The sequence below is a fragment of the Panulirus ornatus genome, chromosome 63, assembly GCF_036320965.1.
Source record: "Panulirus ornatus isolate Po-2019 chromosome 63, ASM3632096v1, whole genome shotgun sequence".
NCBI lineage: Eukaryota > Metazoa > Arthropoda > Malacostraca > Decapoda > Palinuridae > Panulirus > Panulirus ornatus.
In genome coordinates, this window is record NC_092286.1 from 12,275,887 (window position 1) to 12,300,046 (window position 24,160).

General features: G+C 40.6%; 1 protein-coding gene across 4 annotated transcripts in view; it reads right to left on the reverse strand.

Moving 5' to 3' along the window:
• Positions 1–502: 502 nt before the first annotated feature.
• The window catches only part of Egfr (epidermal growth factor receptor), a 397,002-nt gene continuing 373,344 nt past the window's right edge, over positions 503–24,160 (reverse strand). For 2 of the 4 annotated variants that reach the window (XM_071656716.1, XM_071656712.1), the window contains 8 exons: positions 21,308–22,726; positions 20,949–21,160; positions 18,696–19,036; positions 16,803–16,978; positions 16,326–16,602; positions 15,503–16,165; positions 14,314–14,508; positions 503–4,356 (listed from right to left, as the gene is read on the reverse strand). In XM_071656716.1, the coding sequence (XP_071512817.1) occupies positions 4,007–4,356; positions 14,314–14,508; positions 15,503–16,165; positions 16,326–16,602; positions 16,803–16,978; positions 18,696–19,036; positions 20,949–21,160; positions 21,308–22,726 (3,633 nt within the window). In that variant the 3' untranslated portion in view covers positions 503–4,006. The remainder of the gene's footprint in view (positions 4,357–14,313; positions 14,509–15,502; positions 16,166–16,325; positions 16,603–16,802; positions 16,979–18,695; positions 19,037–20,948; positions 21,161–21,307; positions 22,727–24,160) is intronic. The other 2 variants (XM_071656714.1, XM_071656713.1) reach the window with 2 other exon arrangements.

Genomic DNA, 24,160 nt, shown 5'->3' on the forward strand with positions numbered 1-24,160 from the left:
TTTTTTATTTTTTTATTCATAGTCTTAGCAGTACTAAAGAAGGTCTTACTAACAAATAGATATTTTCTTTTATCACACTTTTTTTTCATCAGTTTATTTTGATAAGCTTTATTCACAGTATTTGTAATACTCGGATATCTGTTAGCTATGCCTAACTGCATGAATTAACATTTGGTAAAGGAAGGTAAAAGATAAATGCATACAGGTAGATTTGGCACTTTGTGCAGTATTATTAAGGAAAACCAGTTCTTTATCCTGAATGCACTTTCTTTCCACCTTTGTATTTCATTAATTGGAAATTATTTAAATTTAAATCCATAATTTCAAAGTATTTAGTGGAACACAAAATGTAAAGGTTAAGAATGCATTTTTCATTTGTATTCAAACACACAGCATCTAAACTTTTTCATAACAGAAGCAGAGTTACAGATGATGCATGATCAAATGTCTATCACTGCAATATTAATAATGCAATATTTTTGGATAATAAGTATAGTTATAAAAAAAAAAATGACCTTTTATTGCAAAATCTGTGGTATAGGTACACTTCTTTTTGCTAATCTGTTAGGTACCAGTCCACAACCATATCAACTCTTGATGGCTACAACTGCATGTATTCAGTTCAGCAACCATAAACATTTTATAATTCTCTCTATTGCCTTACATATGATAAGAGAGCTGTCTGTCAACTGCATCACAGGCTTAACACTGACTACTCCATTTTTGAGTAATTTCTACCAAATAAGGAAAAAGTAAGTTGAAAATGTAAGTACATATTCCCATTAAGTACATAAAACACTATTATATTCAGATAAGAGATATGATAAATTCTGCTCTAAAAATATAGACAATTTACAGCCCAATATTTACATTACTATGTACGAAATGGATGACATGTTAATAATACAGATATTGATGAAAGGTGAAAAAGGTTTTCATGGATTTAAACACTCCCACTTTCCTAATTACACTTTACACCTCTTTAATGGACACAATAAGTGAGACTTTTTATTTTGTACCAATGGGTGGGGTATTGTTAAAAACTCAATCCCTTCTTTCCATGTTCCAAATCCTAGGCCATATGTTCACCCACATATTGCAGTACACATGACCGTAAAACCCAACCTTCATTTATACAGAATTGCATTTTCATAATATCTATAATGTACATAAAATGTAGGTCAATTTTATTTTTGTCCAAATTTTTTCATCATGCAACTTTATCTTTTTACAGGTCCCTGACTAACAGAAAAAGTTTAAGTGTACAGATGACTCAAAAAGACAGCATTTATTCAGAAATGGCAACCACTTTTTGAGACCCCTGTATTTGGCCAACAAATTATATTATACAATATTGTACACTTCTGTGCAATGGACATGATGGGTTTTAAAAGTGTTAAAAAAAAAAAAAAAAAAAAAAATCTGCATTTTTTTTTATATGTATAGGAAACTTGCATACTTTCTGTCACAATTCATTGATTACAAAATATTAAGCCCAAGTGTCAGGAGTATTGAACAATTTATATTTATGTAAACATATAAAAATGTTAAACACTGAATGTCTTCACGACAAACGATACCAACCCAACAATTTCAAAAAGAGTATGTCCATGTACATATATTACTCATAATACCCCAGGACCTTTCTATAGGTACCTGCAGCCCAAGGCTGTGCTACTTCCAATAGCAGGGAAATGTATACTCCTGTAGAGTGACAAGTTCTGTGATGAAACGGTACTCTTAAAGATACAGCTTCACCAAACATTACTTTTCACTCACAAAGTACAGTAATATATATATATATATATATATAAATTAAGAGTGTCACTGAGAACCCATCTATCCATGCACGTTCAACTGCATTAAAATCTTACATATTCATATATAAAACACTGTACACTGAACAAAAGAACTAACTGATAGACAACATACTTTCCTAAAAACACTGTCAAACCAAAGAATAGGGTTCTTGTCCGTTTAAGCTTGAAGCTACCAAAATTTCATTAATGAAAATTAAGCAAAGTGATGGCAATATTTACGCACTGAGAGTATTGCACGAGATGTCAAGAGAAAATTTTAATGCTAAAATTTGTGCAGTTGGCAGACCAAGCATGTGAACTGGAATGGGTATTGGAAGAATTACTTTGTACTATACTCGGCACTGTCATCTCAGCATCAACCATACGGACCACATTAAATCAATCGCTGTAAAACTGAGATACTGTACTGATACCAATGCATCGTGTGAATAAAGGAAACAGGGAGCTTAAATACTCCATACTACTTACCTAAAAAGATAAAATATAATCTTGACCATTTCACAAACTCAACTTCTAAGTATTCTCAAAAAATACATTTGGACATGGGGCTTACACATGATTTCCTGAGGAAATTGACGAATAATTGGAAACAATTTCAGCTTACAAATAACCAATTTTGTTTTACTGTAGAGACAAATATGAAATGACTACTGCTTGGTCTACCACAGAAAAAGATGGCAGAGAAGAGATAACTATACTTTTGGCACATGGAATACCTATCATCTTGAATGCGGCAATTCTGGTGCACTTGAAGGTGCCCAGGAACAACTTGGCAACTAAGAGCGGTCAGTACTACACATGAAGACCTATGACCATTACCCTCAGAGAGCTTTTCAACAGATTTCATTATTATTTACCACTTATATCAGGAAATTAGCTTGTACAGTATTGACATAACATTGTCACTTTACAAACACCAGTCACAGAGAGTTTGTAAAAAAACACAAGATAACGGAAGTTCAGTGATGGCAAGAATGTGATGTGGGGTAATGAACTGTTCTGTCTTCGAGCATTAAAAGTTACATATGATACTGTATCTAGAAAGACTGACTACAACAGCAGCTCATCGATCTGAGACTTGGCTAACATGCATTATTACTACCCAGGTGTATGTGATCTCTTACCATTTCGTGAACATAATACAGAAAATTTTGCATTTAATAAAATCTAAGATAATCACTCTTACAGCAATGTCAAGTAACTATGAAAATCCGGCTATATTTTACATAGTGTATTACTTTAAACTTTTCTTAAAATTACTTATCATTAAAAAATCTGTCACCAAGAAAATCCATACTTCTATAAGTTTATAAATTTTCATGTAAAACATACCGAACTGGTTCCACTCATATTTCTAATTTTCAATCAAACAAATATTTGGCTCAAATCTTGATCACTACTTGGGTATTGTTTTTTATAGCATGAGTCTCTGTCATGAGACTGTAAAAGGGCCCTATTTCTAAATGTCATTTCTGATTTTCACTGGTTTAAGATAACATGATGACTTTACCATCTAATAGTTTCCCTTGGTTAGCATCTCAGATGGATCTATGGAGTTGAAAAATCCTGAATCACCACTTCATGTCACTCTCTGTTAATATCACTAACTGTTACAAGCTTCCCCAGTTTGTATTCACCCAAAAATCTATATTGCATTAATGCTACTGTAAAACTTGCAAAATGGTCAAAAGACATAAAACTATATTAAAATCACAGTAAAAGCGAGCCAATTGGAGCTCGTATATGGCCTGGTTAAAGCCAGACCTAACCGTCAGTAACAACTGATTCACAGTCTTCCACACTGGTCAAAGGATATGGCGACTTGATATTCTAAGATGTCCATTATATGCACAAATTGGCATCCATGCATATCACATATCAAGTGAGGAATACTATAGATTTAAATTTAAAAATGTCACTATCACAAATTCTAAGTGGTTCATATGTCATAAGAACAGTATTTTTGCACTAATTAGCACTGTAGTTTTGACAAGGGCATTTCATAATGTTCCTGATTTTTTGTCCTTTAAAACTAGTTCTTTATAACAATCTTCACCACAAGTGTCACTTGTTTGTCTCATATCAATTACAGAAGGCACACGGGGTCAGGACAAGGTTCTGGGGTAATTCATGGAAGAGCACACCAATCTGACCATTCAACTGTTTATGTTCAAAACATCCCACACTCAAACAGTAGTTTCACTACGTGCTGCCAAAGTGTGGGTTGCGTGAGGCAAGAGCTCATTATAATATTCATGTGCCACCTCCTGCTGAGGAAGTTGTGGCTGATGTTGTGGAAGCCCATTACTGCTGACACTGCTATGTCCACTGCTACTACCATAGCTGCTAAAGTGGCCAGGTTCCAGTACTGGTACCCCAACTGTCTGCTGAGGATGTATTCGGCGGCCAGCATACATCTGAGCACGTGCATTCATCATGTGATATTCAGGGTTGTCCATGCCCCCCCACTGTTGTCCAGCTGTTCCATTAGGTCCCTTGAATCCACGCATCTGGTTGTTGTCATTTCTCCGCCCATCTGGAATAATCATTAACCATACATCATTTCATTACTTCCTGGATAAAGTCTCAGGTATACAATCATTAAATTATAAAATAATGATGCCAATCATTTTTGTGTACAGTACATCTTTAACAATGTAAAAAAAAATCAACACAAAATCTTCATATACTCAGTGTCCACACTGACTTATTATTACTGACAGAAAATGTTAGATCACCAAATAGAGAAACTTGCTCAATAAAGAAGCATTACACAGTAAACAAGTAAGAAAAAAGCTCATCATTTTTTTATTACACTTTGTTGCTGTATCCCGCATCAGCGAGGCAGTGCAAGGAAACAGACAAAAGAATGGCCCAACCCACCCACATACACATGTATATATATATAATTGCCCACAAACACACATATACATACCTATACATTTCAATTTATACATACATACATATATATACACAGACACTTACTTGCTACCTTCATCCATTCCGCTGCCACCCTACCACACATGAAATGGCACCCCCCTTCCCCTGCACGCGAGTGAGGTAGCGCTAGGAAAAGACAACAAAGGCCTGTTTCATTCACACTCAGTCTCTAGCTGTCATGTGAAATGCACCAAAACCACAGCTCCTTTTCCACATCTAGGCCCCACAAAACATTCCATGGTTTACCCCAGACGTTTCACATGCCCTGGTTCAATCCATTGACAGCACGTCGACCCCGGTATACTACATCGTTCCAATTCACTCTATTCCTTGCATGCCTTTCACCCTCCTGTATGTTCAGGACCCGATCGCTCAAAATCTTTTTTACTCCATCCTTCCACCTCCAATTTGGTCTTCCACTTCTCCTTGTTCCCTCTACCTCTGACACATATATCCTCTAAGTCAATCTTTCCTCACTCATTTTATCAATGTAACCAAACCATTTCAATACACCCTCTTCTGCTCTCTCAACCACACTCTTTTTATTATCACATATCTCTATTACGCTTTCATTATTTACTCGATCAAACCACCTCACACCACATATTGTCCTCATACATTTTATTTCCAACACATCCACCCTCCTACGCAGAACCCTATCTATCCCATGCCTCTCAACCATATAACACTGTTGGAACCTTATTTTATCCTTACTTTATTTGAAACCTTAATTTTATCCCTGGGGATAGGGGAGGAAGAATATCTCCCACACATTCCCTGTGTGTCGTAGATGTTGACTAAAGGGTGGGCTAGAAACCCTCCCCTCCTTGTATTTTAACTTTCTAATAGTGGAAAAAGAAGGAGTCATGTGGAGAGTGCTCATCTTCCAGGTCAGGTTAGGTTAGTTTAGGTAGCAGCTGATTGAGAATGCTAGCAGTTTTGATGGATATGACCGGGTTATAGTGATGGGTGATTTGAATGAAAGGTGAGCAATGTGGCAGTTCAGGGAATAACTGGTGTAAATAGGGTGTTCAGTGTTGTAAGCGGAAATGGTGAAGAGCCTGTAGATTTGTGTGCTGAAAAAGGACTGGTGATTAGGAATACCTGGTTTAAAAAGAGATATATACATAACTATACATATGTAAGTAGGAGACATGGCCAGAGAGTGTTACTGGATTATGTTAATTGATAGGCATGTGAAAGAGAGACTTTTGGATGTTAATGTGCTGAGAGGTGCAACTGAAGGGATGTCTGATCATTATCTTGTGGAGGCGAAGGTGAAGATTTGTAGAGGTTTTCAGAAAAGAAGAGAGAATGTTTGGGTGAAGAGGGTGGTGAGAGTAAGTGAGCCTGGGAAGGAGACATGTGTGAGGAAGTACCAGGAGAAACTGAGTGCAGAATGGAAAAAGGCAAGAGGAAAGGACATAAGGGGAGTGGGGGAGGAATGCGATGTATTTAGGGAAACGGTGATGACTTGCACAAAAGATGCTTGTGACATGATAAGCGTGGGAGGTGGGCAGATTAGAAAGGGTAGTGAGTGGTGGGATGAAGAAGTAAGAGTATTAGTGACAGAGAAGAGAGAGGCATCTGGACGATTTTTACAGGGAAATAGTGCAAATGACTGGGAGTTATATAAAAGAAAGAGGCAGGAAGTCAAGAGAAAGGTGCGAGAGGTGAAAAAGAGGGCAAATGAGAGTTGGGGTGAGAGAGTATCATTAAATTTTAGGGAGAATAAAAAGATGTTTTGGAAGGAGGTAAATAAAGTACGCAAGATGAGAGAACAAATGGGATAATCAGTGAACGGGGCAAATGGGGAGATAATAACAAGTAGTGGTGATGTGAGAAGGAGATGGAGTGAGTATTTTGAATTTGTTGAATGTGTTAGACGAAAGAGTGGCAGATATAGGGTGTTTTGGTCGAGATGGTTTGCGAAGTGAGAGGGTCAGGGAGAATGATTTGCTAAACAGAGAAGAGGTAGTGAAAGCTTTGCAGAAGATGAAAGCCGGTATTGCAGTGGAATTTATTAAAAAAGGGGGAGACTGTTGTTGAGGATATTCAATGTATGTATGGTTCATGGTGAAGTGCCTGAGGATTGGCGGAATGCATGCATAGTGCCATTGTACGAAGGCAAAGGTGAGTGTTCAAATTACAGGGTATAAGTTTGTTGAGTATTCCTAGGAAATTATATGGGAGGGTATTGATTGAGAGGGTGAAGGCATGTACAGAACATCAGATTGGGGAAGAGCAGTATGGTTTCAGAAGTGGTAGAGGATGTGTGGATCAGGTGTTTGCTTTGTGTATGTGAGAAATACTTAGAAAAACAAATGGATATGTATGTAGCATTTATGGATCTGGAGAAGGCATATGATAAGAGTTGACAGAGATGCTCTGTGGAAGGTATCAAGAGTATATGGTGCGAGAGGCAAGTTGCTGGAAGCAGTGAAAAGTTTTTATCGAGGATGTAAGGCATGTGTATCAGTAGGAAGAGAGGAATGTGACTGGTTCTCGGTAAATGTTGGTTTGCGGCAGGGGTGTGTGATGTCTCCATGGTTGTATAATTTGTTTATGAATGGGGTTGTTAGGGTGGTGAATGCAAGAGTTTTGGAGAGAGGGACAAGTATGCAGTCTGTTGTGGATGAGAGGGCTTGGGAAGTGAGTCAGTTGTTGTTCGCTGATGATACAGCGCTGCTGGCTGATTCAGGTGAGAAACTGCAGAAGCTAGTGACTGAGTTTGGAAAACGTGTGAAAGAAGAAAGCTGAGAGTAAATGTGAATAAGAGCAAGGTTATTAGGCACAGTATGGTTGAGGGACAAGTCAATAGGGAGGTAAGTTTGAATGGAGAAAAACTGAAGGAAGTGAAGTGTTTTGGATATCTGGGAGTGGATTTGGCAGCAGGTGGAACCATGGAAGTGGAAGTGAATTATAGGGTGGGGGAGGGGGCGAAAGTTCTGGAAGTGTTGAAAATTTGTAGAAGGCGAGAACGTTATCTCAGAAAGCAAAAATGGGTATGTTTGAAGGAATAGTGGTTCCTACAATGTTATATGGTTGCGAGGCTTGGGCTATAGATAAGGTTGTGCGGAAGAGGGTGGATGTGTTGGAAATGAGATGTCTGAGGACAATATGTGGTGTGAAGTGTTTTGATCAATTAAGTAATGAAAAGGTAAGACATATGTTATATTTATATTTGTTATACTTTGTCGCTGTCTCCCGCGTTAGTGAGGTAGCACAAGGAAGCAGACGAAAGAATAAATGGCCCAACCCACCGACATACACATGTATATACATACACATCCACACACGCACATATACATACCTAGACATCTCAACATTTACATACATATACACACACAAACATATACATATATACACATGTACATAATTCATACGTCTGTCCTTAGTCATTCTGTCGCCACCCACACATGAAATGACAACCCCTCCCCCCGCCTGTGCGTGAGGTAGCGCCAGGAAAAGACAACAAAGGCCACATTCGTTCACACTCAGTCTCTAGTTGTCATGTATAATGCACTGAAACCACAGCTCCCTTTCCACATCTAGGCCCCACAAAACTTTCCATGATTTATCCCAGACGCATCATATGCCCTGGTTCAATCCATTGACAGCATGTTGACCCCGGTATACCTTATCGTTCCAATTCACTCTATTCCTTGCACCCCTTTCACCCTCCTGCATGTTCAGGCCCCGATCACTCATAATCTTTTTCACTACATCTTTCCACCTCCAATTTGGTCTCCCACTTCTCGTTCCCTCCACCTATGACACATTTATCATCTTTGTCAATCTTTCCTCACTCATTCTCTCCATGTGACCAAACCATTTCGAAACACCCTCTTCTGCTCTCTCAACCACACTCTTTTTATTACCACACATATCTTTTACCTTTTCATTACTTACTCGATCAAACCACCTTACATCACATATTGTCCTCAAACATCTCATTTCCAGCACATCCACCCTCCTCCGCACAACTCTATCTATAGCCCACGTCTCGCAACCATATAACATTGTTGGAACCACTATTCCCTCAAACATACCCATTTTTGCTTTCCAAGATAACGTTCTCGACTTCCACACATTCTTCAACGCTCCCAGAACTTTCGCCCCATCCCCCACCCTATAATTCACTTCCATTTCCATGGTTCCATCCGCTGCCAAATCCACTCCCAGATATCTAAAACACTTCACTTCCTTCAGTTTTCCCAATTCAAACTTACCTCCCAATTGACTTGTCCCTCAACCCTACTGTACCTAATAACCTTGATATTATTCACATTTACTCTCAGCTTTCTTCTTTCACACACTTTACCAAACTCAGTCACCAGGTTCTGCAGTTTCTCACCCTGAATCAGCCACCACCGCTGTATCATCAGCGAACAACAACTGACTCACTTCCCAAGCTCTCATCCACAACAGACTGCATACTTGCCCCTCTTTCCAAAACTCTTGCATTCACCTCCCTAACAACCCCATCCACAAACAAATTAAACAACCATGGAGACATCATGCACCCCTGCCACAAACCAACATTCACTGAGAACCAATCACTTTCCTCTCTTCCTACTCGTACACATGCATTACATCCTCCATACAAACTTTTCACTGCTTCTAACAACTTGCCTCCCACACCATATATTCTTAATACCTTCCACAGAGGATCTCTATTAACTCTATCATATGCCTTCTCCAGATCCATAAATGCTACATACAAATGCATTTGCTTTTCAAAGTATTTTTCACATATATTCTTCAAAGCAAACACCTGATCCACACATCCTCCACCACTTCTGAAATGAGTGTGGTTGAGAGAGCAGAAGAGGGTGTATTGAAATGGTTTGGTCACATGGAGAGAATGAGTGAGGAAAGATTGACAAAGAGGATATATGTGTCAGAAGTGGAGGGAACAAGAAGCGAGAGACCAAACTGAAGGTGGAAGGATGGAGTGAAAAAGATTTTGAGCGATTGGGGCCTGAACATGCAGGAGGGTGAAAGGTGTGCAAGGAATAGAGCGAATTGGAACGATGTTGTATACCAGGGTTGACGTGCTGTCAATGGATCGAACCAGGGCATGTGACGCATCTGGGGTAAACCATGGAAAGTTTTGTGGGGCCCGGATATGGAAAAGGAGCTGTGGTTTTGGTGCATTATACATGACAGCTAGAGACTGAGTGGCCTTTGTTGTCTTTTCCTAGTGCTACCTCACGCATGTGCGGAGGGGAGGGGGTTGTCATTTCATGTGTGGCGGGCTGGCGACAGGAATGAATAAAGGCAGCAAGTATGAATTATGTACATGTGTATAAATGTATTTGTCTATGTATGTGGGTGGGTTGGGTGATTCTTTCGTTTGTTTCCTTGCACTACCTTGCCAATGCAGGAGGCAGCAACAAAGTATAATAATAATAATAAATACATGTATATTGGAGGTGGAAGGATGGAGTGAATAAGATTTTGAGCAATCAGGGCCTGAACATACAGGAGGGTGACAGATGTGCAAGGAATAGAGTGAATTGGAACGATGTGGTATACCGGGGTCGACGTGCTGTCAATGGATTGAACCAGGGCATGTGAAGCGTCTGGGGTAAACCATGGAAAATTTTGTGGGGCCCGGATGTGGAAAGGGGGCTGTGGTTTTGGTGCATTACACATGATAGATAGAGACTGAGTGTGTTAGAATGTGGCCTTCTTGTCTTTTCCTGTACTACCTTGCTGGAAAGGGGGGTGGGAGATGCTGTTCCCTGTGTAGCAGGGTGGTGATGGGAATGGATGAAGGCAGCAAGTATGAATATGTACATGTGAATATATGGATATGTCTTTGTATGTATGTAAGTACACAAGCATCTCTAATTTTACTCCTTCACAAGTCTCTGCACTTAACTTCAGCTTTCTTACTACCATCTTCAATATTTATTATACTTTGTTGCTGTCTCCCGCGTTAGCGAGGTAGCACAAGAAAACCAACATTCACTGAGAACCAATCACTTTCCTCTCTTCATACTCGTACACATGCCTTACATCCTCGATAAAAACTTTTCACGGCTTCTAACAACTTGCCTCCCACACCGTATATTCTTAATACCTTCCACAGAGCATCTCTATCAACTCTATCATATGCCTTCTCCAGATCCATAAATGCTACATACAAATCCATTTGCTTTTCCAAGTGTTTCTCACATACATTCTTCAAAGCAAACACCTGATCCGCACATCCTCTACCACTTCAGAAACCACACTGCTCTTCCCCAATCTGATGCTCTGTACATGCCCTCACCCTCTCAATCAATACCATCCCATATAATTTCCCAGGAATACTCAACAAACTTATACCTCTGTAATTTGAGCACTCACTTTTATCCTCTTTGCCTTTGTACAATGGCACTATGCAAGCATTCCACCAATCCTCAGGCACCTCACCATGAGTCATACATACATTAAATAATCTTACCAACCAGTCAACAATACAGTCACCCCCCTTTTTTAATGAATTCCACAGCAATACCATCCAAACCCGCTGCCTTGCCAGCTTTCATCTTCCGCAAAGCTTTTACTACCTCTTCTGTTTATCAAATCATTCTCCCTAACCCTCTCACGTTGCACACCACCTCGACCAAAACACCCTATATCTGCCACTCTATCATCAAACACATTCAACAAATCTTGAAAATACTCACTCCATCTCCTCACATCACCATTACTTGTTATCACCTCCCCATTAGCCCTCTTCACTGATGTTCCCATTTGTTCTCTCATCTTACGCACTTTATTTACCTCCTTCCAAAACATCTTTTTATTCTCCCTAAAATTTAATGATACTCTCTCACCCCAACTCTCATTTGCCATCTTTTTCACCTCTTGCACCTTTCTCTTGACCTCCTGCCTCTTTCTTTTATACATCTCCCAGTCGTTTACATTATTTCCCAGCAAAAATCATCCAAATGCCTCTCTCTTCTCTTTCACTAATAATCTTACTTCTTCATCCCACCACTCACTACCCTTTCTAATCTATCCACCTCCCACGCTTCTCATGTCACAAACATCTTTTGCACAAGTCATCACTGCTTCCCTAAATACATCCCATTCCTCCCCCACTCCCCTTACATCCTTTGTTCTCACCTTTTTTCATTCTGTACTCAGTCTCTCCTGGTACTTCCTCACACAAGTCTCCTTCCCATTAGCCCTCTTCACTAATGTTCCCATTTGCTCTCTCATCTTACGCACTTTATTTACCTCCTTCCAAAACATCTTTTTATTCTCCCTAAAATTTAATGATACTCTCTCACCCCAACTCTCATTTGCCCTCTTTTTCACCTCTTGCACCTTTCTCTTGACCTCCTGCCTCTTTCTTTTATACATCTCCCAGTCGTTTGCATTATTTCCCAGCAAAAATCATCCAAATGCCTCTCTTTTCTCTTTCACTAATAATACTTCTTCATCCCACCACTCACTACCCTTTCTAATCTATCCACCTCCCACGCTTCTCATGCCACAAGCATCTTTTGCACAAGCCATCACTGCTTCCCTAAATACATCCCATTCCTCCCCCACTCCCCTTACGTCCTTTGTTCTCACCTTTTTCCATTCTGTACTCAGTCTCTCCTGGTACTTCCTCACACAAGTCTCCTTCCCAGGCTCACTTACTCTCACCACTCTCTTCACCCAACATTCTCTCTTGTTTTCTGAATACCTCTACAAATCTTCACTTTCGCCTCCACAAGATAATGTTCAGACATCCCTCCAGTTGCACCTCTCAGCACATTAACATCCAAAAGTCTCTCTTTCGCGTGACTATCAATTAACACGTAATCCAATAACGCTCTCTGGCCATCTCTCCTACTTACATACGTATACTTATGTATATCCCTCTTTTTAAACTAGGTATTCCCAATCATCAGTCCTGTTTCAGCACATAAATCTACAAGCTCTTCACCATATCCATTTACAACACTGAACACCCCATGTACACCAATAATTCCCTCAACTGCCACATTACTCACCTTTGCATTCAAATCACCCATCACTATAACCCGGTCTCATGCATCAAAAATACTAACACGCTCACTCAGCTGCTCCCAAAACACTTGCCTCTCATGATCTTTCTTCTCATGCCCAGGTGCATATGCACCAATAATCACCCATCTCTCTCCATCCACTTTCAGTTTTACCCATATCAATCTAGAGCTTACTTTCTTACACTCTTATCACATACTCCCACCACTCCTGTTTCAGGAGTAGTGCTACTCCTTCCCTTGCTCTCGTCCGCTCACTAATCCCTGACTCTACTCCCAAGACATCCCCAAACCACTCTTCCCCTTTACCCTTGAGCTTCGTTTCACTCAGAGCCAAAACATCCACGTTCCTTTCCTCAAACATACTACCTATCTCTCCTTTTTTCTCCTCTTGGTTACATCCACACACATTTAGACACCCTAATCTGAGCCTTCGAGGAGGATGAACACTCCCCACGTGACTCCTTCTGTTTCCCCTTTTAGAAAGTCAAAATACAAGGAGGGGAGTATGTATACTCCCATCTTCATATTCTATCTATCTTTCTCAGACACATATTCCTTTTCAGAACTCCCTCAAAGAAGTGGCCACAGCAAAATCTTTATAACTGGTGAACTTGGAGCCGCTTTTTAGCCTTTAGTGCCTTTCCCTCAACAGGCCACTGTCAGAGGGCAATTCTATCAGTGTTTTTAGAGGCATCTATCCTATATTCCCACCAACTACTATTAAATAATGTACCCACCTATGTTCCAACCATCTACTACCTAATGCTCCAAGCTACTGTTCCTATCTACTACTACCTAATGCTCCTCTCAAATGTTCCTACCTACTTCTTGTATCTATTGCTCCTAGAATTTTGCCAAAAGGCTGGGTTAGTGCACAGCACTTACCACAGGAAAATCTAGAGTTATGAAGAATGATTTGTGGGAGTTATGTGTGACAAGGAGAGATTTTATGCTTGTAGACAGAATGCCAACAGTCCATGTGTGGGTAGAGCAGAAAGAAAAGACAGCTACCTGATACCCCACGAGGTAGTACAGGCAATATACCTCCCTGGTTGGTGACAGCCTACCAACCACTACCTACCATATTCTTTATATTAATATATTTCCTGAACTTTTGCCTTCCATTAATTATTTTCTGGTACTTTCAACCTCATGTTCTCAACTTTCTTGCACCTTTATTTCACCATGCTCTTTCCTCTTTCTTTAAATTCAACACACATTGCTTAAATTTGATTATCAACATTTTTTTTATATATAACTAATCTTATTATCCCAGGGGATAGGGGAGAAAGAATACTTCCCACGTATTCCCTGCATGTCGTAGAAGGTGACTAAAAGGGGAGGGAGTGGGGGGGCTGGAAATCCCCTCCCCTCTCATTTTTAATTTTCCAAAAGAGGGAATAGAGAGAGGGGCCAAGTGAGGATATTCCCTCTAAGGCTCGGTCCTCTGTTCTTAACTACCTCGCTAGCATGGGAAATGGCGAATATGTAGAAAAAAATAATCTTATAATATTGGTACCAAATAAATTTACCTGGAGCATCAGCCATAAGGTCCATGTAATGCTGATGAGAAGGACCTACAGTGGCTAGTCCTGATGGCTGGGGTGATGGCATCAAGTAATCATCTTCATCAACAGGAAGGTCCAACCTGAGGTCTCCAACCCAACCATACCCAGGAGCTGAATTTGGTGGCCCATGGCCATTAAAGCAATCATCATCACCTACATCTGCAATATGGACAGCATTTTTTGATGTAAAAAGTGTTAAGCCAAGTGAATTCACATGCTTTTTCACAGTAGTTTGTGAATGAAGAGGACAATAAAGGAAGGTTAAATGGAATTAGTATATAGAATGTGATAAGTGTACATTTACGTGTGTCTAAATTTTTTATTCATATCATCAGTTACACAACTGCAGTGCTAATGGAGAACTAATGTCATCAGGAAGATACCACATGTATTACTGTTTTACAGTAGTGATCAGCAACAGATAAAAAGTTTAGACACTGAAAATGATTCAGACGTATATACTCTTAAATGCAGAGGTTTAAGGAGAGTACTTAACAAGATGCACAAGCAAGCTGATGTGGGAAGGCTATGCTATTTCAATAATCTACATAAAAAGCTGATTGAACAACTCATCATTGCAATGAAAATAAAAGATGCAATAGCAATAATCAAACATAATCAGACTGTATGAAAAGTTCATAACTGGGAGCTAAAGTTTACTAAAACAATATTCAGTGAGAGCAACACACAGAAAGGTAACTAACAGGTCAAAAGAATATTCAGATGAATTAAGGCTTTTCCTTGACTAAGCAAATTACTTTCATGATAAGTTAGCAAGATAACTATTTGCCAAGTAACATTACAAGTATTATAATATTCTGAATAATTAACCTGAGAATTTACGTTCTGAATACATTTTCCACCAAAAATGTAACGAACATATTGTATTTTTTTTTTGCCAGACTCATTTTTTGACCACCCAAAACATGTGCCCTTCACAGCATGAATGTGAAAAATTACAGTAGATTCAAGTACTGGGAGTGACTTGTGGTGCTTAATTCAACTGAACTTTAACACATATCGCTACAGAAATACTGAAGAATAAATGAGGCTGTAAAGACACTACCAGATATATGATGACACAAAGAAGAATAAGCATATTGGTGCAACAAATAACAAAAGCATGTGGCGCCAAGGTGCACTTGAGACACACCTTTACCTAGCATCTTGAGCGGATCAGAGCAATAGCGTGAAGTGAGAGAATCACCTCGGGGCCTTTGTCCTGGTGACCCTGCAGCTCCAGCTTCTAAATGCGCATATTTCCTCTCTCTCTGTAGATTATGGCGATTCTGGGGAGATTCTGCTCTTCCAGATATATATTCTGCACCAGCACCCATGCTGTATCCTCCCACAGATTTTTTCACTGGCGTAGTGGGGTCAGATGTTGAGTTTGAAGAAGTAGTGGTGGTAGTAGTACCTGTGATGCCAGTTATCCCACTACTGTACTTGGGCTGTAGGTATTCTTCTGCTGCCATCACAATACCATCACCTTCAATTGCTGATGACAGAGAATGGATAAGCTCCCTCTCATCTTGAGGTGTATATGAAGGCAAGCGCATGAGTTTGTCTCCTGAAATTACCAAGAAGCGGCCTGGGTCTCGTGCCATCTTGGCAAATTCCTCAGCTAGCTCACGGAAGCTTGGGCGACTCTCAGCATCTAACATCCAGCAACGAATCATTAGCATGTAAACATCAATAGTACAGATAGCAGGCTGAGGGAGACGTTCTCCTTTTTCTAGTAGGTCAGGTACTTCTCTTGCAGGGATATCCTCATATGGTCGGCCACCATAAGCTAGAATCTCCCATACTGTCACTCCTGCATAAGAAAATAATGAGTAAATAAAACTACCACTGTACTGTCAAAATCTACAATATTGTTACTCTTGTACAAGAAAAAATGTATCAAGATAAATAAAATTCAAAAATACTAAGAATGTATCTATGGCCTGTTGTAAATTATGTGAATGATAACTTACCAAAGGCCCAAACATCAGACTTATGAGTGAAGATTCTATGTTGTATACACTCCAGTGCTAGCCATTTTATAGGCATCTTTCCTCCAGCAGCTTTGTATTCATCTTCATTATAGTCCAAGAGCTTGGCTAAGCCAAAGTCTGTGATTTTAACACAATTTGGTGTCTGCACCAAAACATTTCTAGCCGCTAGATCACGGTGAACAAGACGATGCTCCTCTAGGTATGCCATTCCACGAGCAATTTGGGTACACCAGTTTAGAAGTGGTTTGGATCCAATCTAGAAAAAAAAGATAACTAATATTAAATGGAGTTATGTTTAAAGAAAGTCTACAAATGAAAATTTCTCTTTAAAATATATGAATAGTATCTTTATAAAATTCCAAATCAACGTGCAAAAAACTACCTTGATATACCAAGAAAAATGGCTCAGCACAACAAAAATGGCATATACTCAATACCGTCAAACAATCACCATACCTTGTCTTTGTTATTGCGAACATAATCCAACAAGCAACCAAGTGGCATGAGTTGTGTTACAAGCATGATTTGGGTAGTCATGCACACAGCCAGGAGCTGGAGAAGGTTTGGATGATCCACTGATGCCATGATATATGCCTCCTCGAGGATCTCCTTGTTCACATTAGTTCCAGAGCCTGAAAAAAAAAAAAAAAATAGTGATGACTATCTTACACTTAACGTGGACAAAGTATGCGTTAGATTAGATAAGATAAGCACTGGTAAGAAATTGTAGACATCAAGGGTGTAATAGGTTGACTAGAAACCATTAATTACACGTTGGTTGTAAGTATGGGTATAGCTTGTGGTACACTGTGTAAGTTATAGGTATGGATTCAAGGTAGAATGTGTTAGCTAAAAATCTTAGTAGTATTAGGAGGTGCATCCACAGCCAAGTTAGATAACAATGATGATTTGGGATTTATCACACTAAATCGTATGGTGTGACACCGGTAATTCATCTCAAGTATTTTATTACAATGCCTGAACCATTCTAAAAATTCCGAAAAGGATATTTTTATGAAACTTTGAACTAAAATAAAAAACGCAGATTTATATGTCAAAACAATTAGCGTGGTCCAATGCTACGTTCTCCGAAAAAAAGGGAAATAAAAAGTTATTGTGCAATTGTTAATTTAACTCATGATACATGGCGCGTATGCCATTAGATGTCAGTTAACGAACGGAAGTGAGACTTTTAATCAATTAGCCCAGCCGTGAGAGAACAATGTTCAGTGGTAATGTCGACTTTGGAGTCGTGAGAAAATGAAGGCCCACTGTCGTCCTCCAACCTTTCCTAATTGTTTCGAATGGCCTATAGTATATAAGCAGCAAATTCAGAAAAAAAAAAAGGACAATTGTTAAACTAGGCCGAAGAGGTCCATGTAAAGGTCTGGATCACAATTACCATTTATCTAAATGGTGACAGTACATGTAAAACCTCCATAATGAACACAGCGCTTTGCAAATAACAATGCAGCGACATTTCTTACTAAGTACAACACCAGCAAAGTTTCTGTTAACAAGTCGCCATTTTTTTTTTTTCCCCGTGGTGTATATCGTCACACGCGTCCAAAAGGAAGCAGTCTGAGAAATAAAAAACAAACAAAAAAAATTCAAATCAGCTTAAAAGAGATCCTGGTGATACAGTTTAATGATTGTTTAGATGTTATTACGTGTGTACACCAGACTACAAACGCCTCCAACAGGGAGGAACATAACTTTTCAACTATATCTAACATGAAAAACTGCTAACTACGTTACCTTTCCAATGTTCTGAATAATTTAGTTATTCCTAGATGCATTCTCCTACGTGTTCATCTCTGGGCTTATTCATCAAGCAGGTTGTGCTCGGCATAAGTGGGTCAGGGTATTACGATAGTTGGTTCTTAAATATATATTTTTGGCCATAATAACCCTACCACTTGATAAGTATAAAGTCCACCTACCCCCAACCAGCTGTGGGCAACGTGTGTAGTCTCAGAATTCTCTCCTGACACTGTACGCCATTGGTAATTACACAAGCACACAATGAATTTCTTAGGAAGATGCAAAGACAGAACAACACCAGGCTATTACACGAAATAAAGTAAGCGGGTTCTGAGGAAGGATGTACAGAAGTACTTTTATTGTATAAAAGTAGCTGATGAATAAAGGAAACCGAATAATGAAACTGAAAATTATCGCATACAAATGTTTAAAATGTTGCCTGAGCGTAAAATTCAAAAGAAGGGATCCTACTGGCGTAAAATTCCCTACCTGTAAAGTACAAGTATCTAATTACACACACACACACACACACACTTAGTGTCATTCAACAGTAACTATTATTAAGAAAACTGTGTGCCGCCATACCTTCTCGTAAAACCTTAATGGCCACAGGAATCTTGACGTTTTCTCCCTCCGGCACCCACACACCCTTATACACAGTGCCGAAGGCGCCGTAGCCAAGAATTCCACCCTTGCGCAGCTCCGCCTCCTTAACGATGCGTAGTTTGGCCAGGTTAGGCTTAATGTTTGTGGGCTTCAGGGGTTCGTTGTCGTCGTAAGGCATCATGGTCATGGTCATCTTGAGAGCCGCCTCCTTGGTCTTGTTCCGCTGCCACCACAGGTAGCAGAACACCGCCAGAAACGTGCACAGCAGGAACAAGCAACCCATCGTCCCTCCCAAGATGGCCGGAATGCTCTCATCATCTCTGTAAACATAGCAGTGTTTTCATTAGCTCTTCTGTATAGTTACCTTCCTCACGATGATCCATTCCTTCATCATAATAATTTCTCCATGGAGAAGTTTTCCTTTTACCATTTATGAAGGTTATATGATAAATGAACCTATTTTTAGTGAGTTTAACCATGAAGATTGTTATGATTAATGAGCCTATTTTCTAGTTTTTAACCATGAAGATTAACATGATTAATGAACTTACTCTCTAGCGTTTTTAACCATGTAAGTTAATATGATCAATGAACCTAATTTCTCCTGTTTTCAAACATGAAGGTTAATATGATTAATGAACCTATTTTCTAGTGTTTATAACCATGAAGATAAATGAATACTGAACCTATTTTCTAACATGTTTATAACCATGAAGATAAATGAATACTGAACCTATTTTCTAGTTTCAGACCCATTTCTCACCGATGGTACTGACATGGTTCCATGGTTTTAGAACATAACAATGGTGATATTGTCACGCGTCTGAAACTAACACGATAATATTTCATCTTCATCTAAACTTGTTGAAATCGTCAGGATGGAAAGAAATGGAAGAAATCAGTTTTTCTACCTTTGCATGAGCGACAATTTTTCAAAAAAAAGTGTTTCACGGTTACATTTTAAGCTTTGATCCTTAAGACCAATGGCGAGCGTATATAATGAGCGAGTTTACGAGCTCGAAAGTATGATAAATTCGTTATTCATACCTATAACAAGAACCCTTTTACATGAATTAATTGATCGAATACTGCAACAGTTCCTTTGAAAGACGCACTTTATGTAGACTTCATCTCCTTTATTGTATATTTCTTTTTGCCAAATCCACCACAGGCTATAAACACTAGACATCATTGTTGTTAACTCAAATAAAAAGTTTTTTTTACAGGGAAAAGTTGTTGCTGAGAATCTAATCCTCCTTTTCGGAGTGGTCTGTCAGTTCTTTGCTTCGTCCATTAAGAGATGTAGGCAAGAAGCCTCTCATGGTTCACGGTTCCTCCTTGTTTCTGGGTTAACTTCTCTCTGTATGTTTCATGGCAGAGGCCTTGTATTTAATAAACTATCGTAAGTTATTCATCTATTTAATTATTTCCCTTGTCTGACAAAGGCTATATATATATACAGCAACAGCCTATGATCAATGGATGCGGTTGTTAAAGTGAAAAACGTACACTAAAATCCATTTACAACTTAAAGTCTTCAAGGAACACGTACAACCCTTCACCAGGATGAATGTCTCAAAAATAACTCCAGTCCAAAGGACAGGAATTTCCAAGCTTGAATTTTTATGTAGGACTACACATGCAAACGTTCTCACTTCGCGCTAGCGCAGCTTTAGCCTAGTACTTTCATGCTAGTACGCATGTTTCCTACCATGTTCAAATCAATTATTGCCCTTCGTATCAGAACAATCATTAAAGTCAATGAAATACGAGTAAAGAAGTGAGGCACGATGGTAATAACGTGTTAATAACGTGTACATGGTGGATTTTAAACACGCTGAGACAGCCTATTTCCCATAAATCATAGGCAATGGATACCATTCCCTGCGTTTCACAGGACCACGAACGAAATCGGGACATTCTCTCATGACCTATCCTAACAACCTAATTCATGGAAGTATTTCCAGATTTACGCTCCACGAAACAACAACAGCTTTGTAGGTTATGAACTCTTGGTTTAGGAAATGCTATATCTTATAGGTACAAGTACACAGGTGTATAACTCTTTGTGTACTATGTAAAAGAAATTCTGAATAAGCAAATGGGCAACAGAACATTTCAGTTACAATACCACGGGAAGATTAACTTATGGTTTAACTCTGCACGTAAGACTTCCTACAGTATATCTAATTTGTACAAATAATTGTGACGTTAAGAGGAAGGTGTACTTACAGCGGAAGAGGGAGCGGGTCCTTGCCACAGTAGGGGTCTGAGGCATCTTCAGGAAAGATCTTATATGGCAGTGTTGAAGGGCAAGTCGCGGTGCAGTTAAATCTCGTGTTGTTCATGCCTGGTTCGCCCTTCAGGTAGATCCTGTAGTTACGGCAAGTTTGGCACTGGGACTCGTTAGGGCCCGAACATCCGTTGGAACACTCCGCCGAACACTGTTAGTCAGGAAACAATTTACAGTAAGTGTGAAAAGAGAATCCACTGAAAATCGTAGAGTTTATGGATTACTTTCTTTTGTTGTTGCAGTACATAGTATATATAAGAATTATACATGAAAAATACAGGCTAATAAAGATGGTTACCTTGAAGCATTCGTTGAGCTTGTCATCTGCGTAGTAGTCCTGAGGGCATTCATCTTCGCAATGTTCCCCGCGGCGGTAGCTGACGCACTCGTAACAGACACTGATATGGAAACCATAAGCCGTACAGTTCTTGCATCGCGGGTGACAGCGGCGGCAGATGGTTTTACCCGCAAGTCTCCTCAAGTCGCCTGTCTCTTGGTGAACCACCCACTCGGAGAAGTAACCGTTCGGGCAGGATTCGTTCTCCGCCAGACAGTACTGCACCTCCAGGTCGCCACTGATTACTGCTTTCTTGCAAGAGGTGCAGCCGCGGTCGCCTATGGTGTTATTGGGACCTTTACACCCGCCCTCACAGTTCTCATGACATAATTTACATTCTCCATTATCATCGTACTTTGTACTTGGGCATCGCTCTAGGCAAAAGGGCCCGTCCTTCACGTTCTTGCACCGGTCGCAGTCATTAGAGTCTGGCCCATGACAGCTACTGCTACACTCCTTGTGGCAGAAGCCGCACACTTTCGGACCCATCTGGTAGATCCCAGGATAGCTACAGTTATTGACGCACCTGTTGCCTAACTGAAAGTTCCTGCAGGAGAGGCACTCGTTGTCCCCAGTACCCCAGCAGCCCTCGTCGCTACACTCGTCATGGCACACCAGATCTTCGGCCACGCATTCTTCATTGTCTGCATTGTTCTGCAACAGCGTCAGTGGGTTTGTCTTCGAGTCATCGCCCTTGACGATGAACTTCTTCCAGTTGATTTTCTCCACAAAGCAGAGCTCTTTATTTTCCAGGATGCACACTTTACCAGAGCGGATCCTTTTCAGTGATCTGAGATTGAGACTCTTCAGGGATGTCTTGATAATGTATAGGGAGGAGAAGTACTCAGTCAGAACTCTCCCGCCAATCACCTCCAAGTTTCTCAAGAAGGAGAGATTCGTAAACTCTGGATGCGTGGCCTGAATGTTGATGTAGCCAGTCACCTCCTTCAGCGTGCTAAAGATCTCCAGCCTGGACGGGTGCATCCTTGGATACTTCTCCGCTAGTGTGAAGTTAGGAAAGATATCCTGGTAACCGTCGAACGAGTGATCCATGATAGTGAGAGACCCACTGATTATGGTGCATCCTTTGAAGGAGTCGATGTTGCCGGCGTGGATGAACTTCTTCCCCGGGCAGGTCTTGGGGCAAGGGCCACTACATGGGACACATTCGCCATCCACAGCCTTCTTCCCCTTGGGGCACGACCTGACGCAGGCGCCATTGTCCTTCAGCAAGTGTTCCGGACAGCTCTTGACGCAGGTGGCCCCGTAGGCGTACTTGCCGTTCGGGTTCGTCTCCCACGAGTAGGTTGTGGGGTTGTATCTTTGCATCGGTGGACACTCAAGCTTACACTCGCCATCGTCGTAAAAGTTGCCGCAGGCCTGTGGAAGACAGGAAATGAGAAGAGTTAAAAAAAAAAAAAAGAGGAGAATCGACAGTCTCGAGTTCATAACATCTATATTTCTCTTCACTTCATGCCAACCCTAAGATCAACATATTTCTATTCATAAGTCGGTAGAGAAGTTATTGGCGTGCATAAGAAACTCCTTGTAGTGCACTGAGTGTGTGCGTCTCCACCGCAAGTAACTCTTGCCTACCCCTGTGTGTGTGTGTGTGTGTGTGTGTGTGTGTGTGTGTGTGTGTGTGGCCCACGCGCATCTGCGTGTGAACTGTTGCTTGGTCGTGTGGGTGATAATAGCTGACCTGCCGCGGGCCAGCTGTGAACACCGCCCCACCTAATTGCCAACTGGTCAGCTTGATTCTATTCATATTCAAATGAGTCGTTAAAACATCGTGATTTCCGATGCATATCCTTTAACCCTTTTTTTTTTTCTGTGTTGTTGTTGTAGTTGTTGCTTTTGTTGGTTGGAGAGACGGATGGACCTTGCTGCTGCCGGCAGGCCGAGTGGTGCATGGCAGTCAGCAATTATCCAATGTGTATCAAGGAGGAAGCAAAGGAAGATATCTAGTATACGTAGAGGTTAGGCCAAGCAAGTTTCCTCGTCTCGGAGATCGACTCCGCTGCGAGGCATGGCCAAACTTCCCGTCTAAGAGAAGTACTGGGCAACAGAAGGCTTTCCAGAAAATAATCCCGTCTAAGAGTTGGTCTGAGCAAACGTTGGCTAAATTTCCCGTCTAGAGGATGGCCTGTGTTGAGCAAGCTAGTGTTCCAAGGTGTGGGACAACTACTGGAGGAGGGAAGAACGAGCTTTACGGACAACTGGAGGAGGACATAACCAGTTTTATGGACAACTGGAGGAGGAGAGAGAGAGAACCTGCCTTAGGAACAGCTGGAGGAAGACAGAACCAGCACTTACGAGCAGCTGGAGGTGGAATAAACCAAGCCTTATGAACAGCCTGGAGGAAAGGGGCAAGGCATGTGTGAGCCACACCACAGCCCACAGTCTGGTGTCACCGGTAATTCTACTTCCATCCATATCCGAAGTCATTCAATACAACCACTCTCTCTCTCTCTCTCTCTCTCTCTCTCTCTCTCTCTCTCTCTCTCTCTCTCTCTCTCTCTCTCTCTCGCTGTGTGTGTGTGTGTGTGTGTGTGTGTGTGTGTGTGTGTGTTGTATCGGCGTGGACATTGAGTGGATATCCTGCGTCCGGGTGGATACCGTGTGTCCAAAGAGTGTAGGACGAGTCTGAGGTGGTGGATATATTCTGTGTCCTGGTGGGTTGTCTTTGACCGTCTGTAGATATACTGTCTGGGGTGGTATACGCTGTGTATGATGGAGAGAGAGAGCCATGCAGGGTTCAGATACAGAGTTCAAAAGATATAATGTGGGGTCGTGATTGGATAGAGGCTCTCG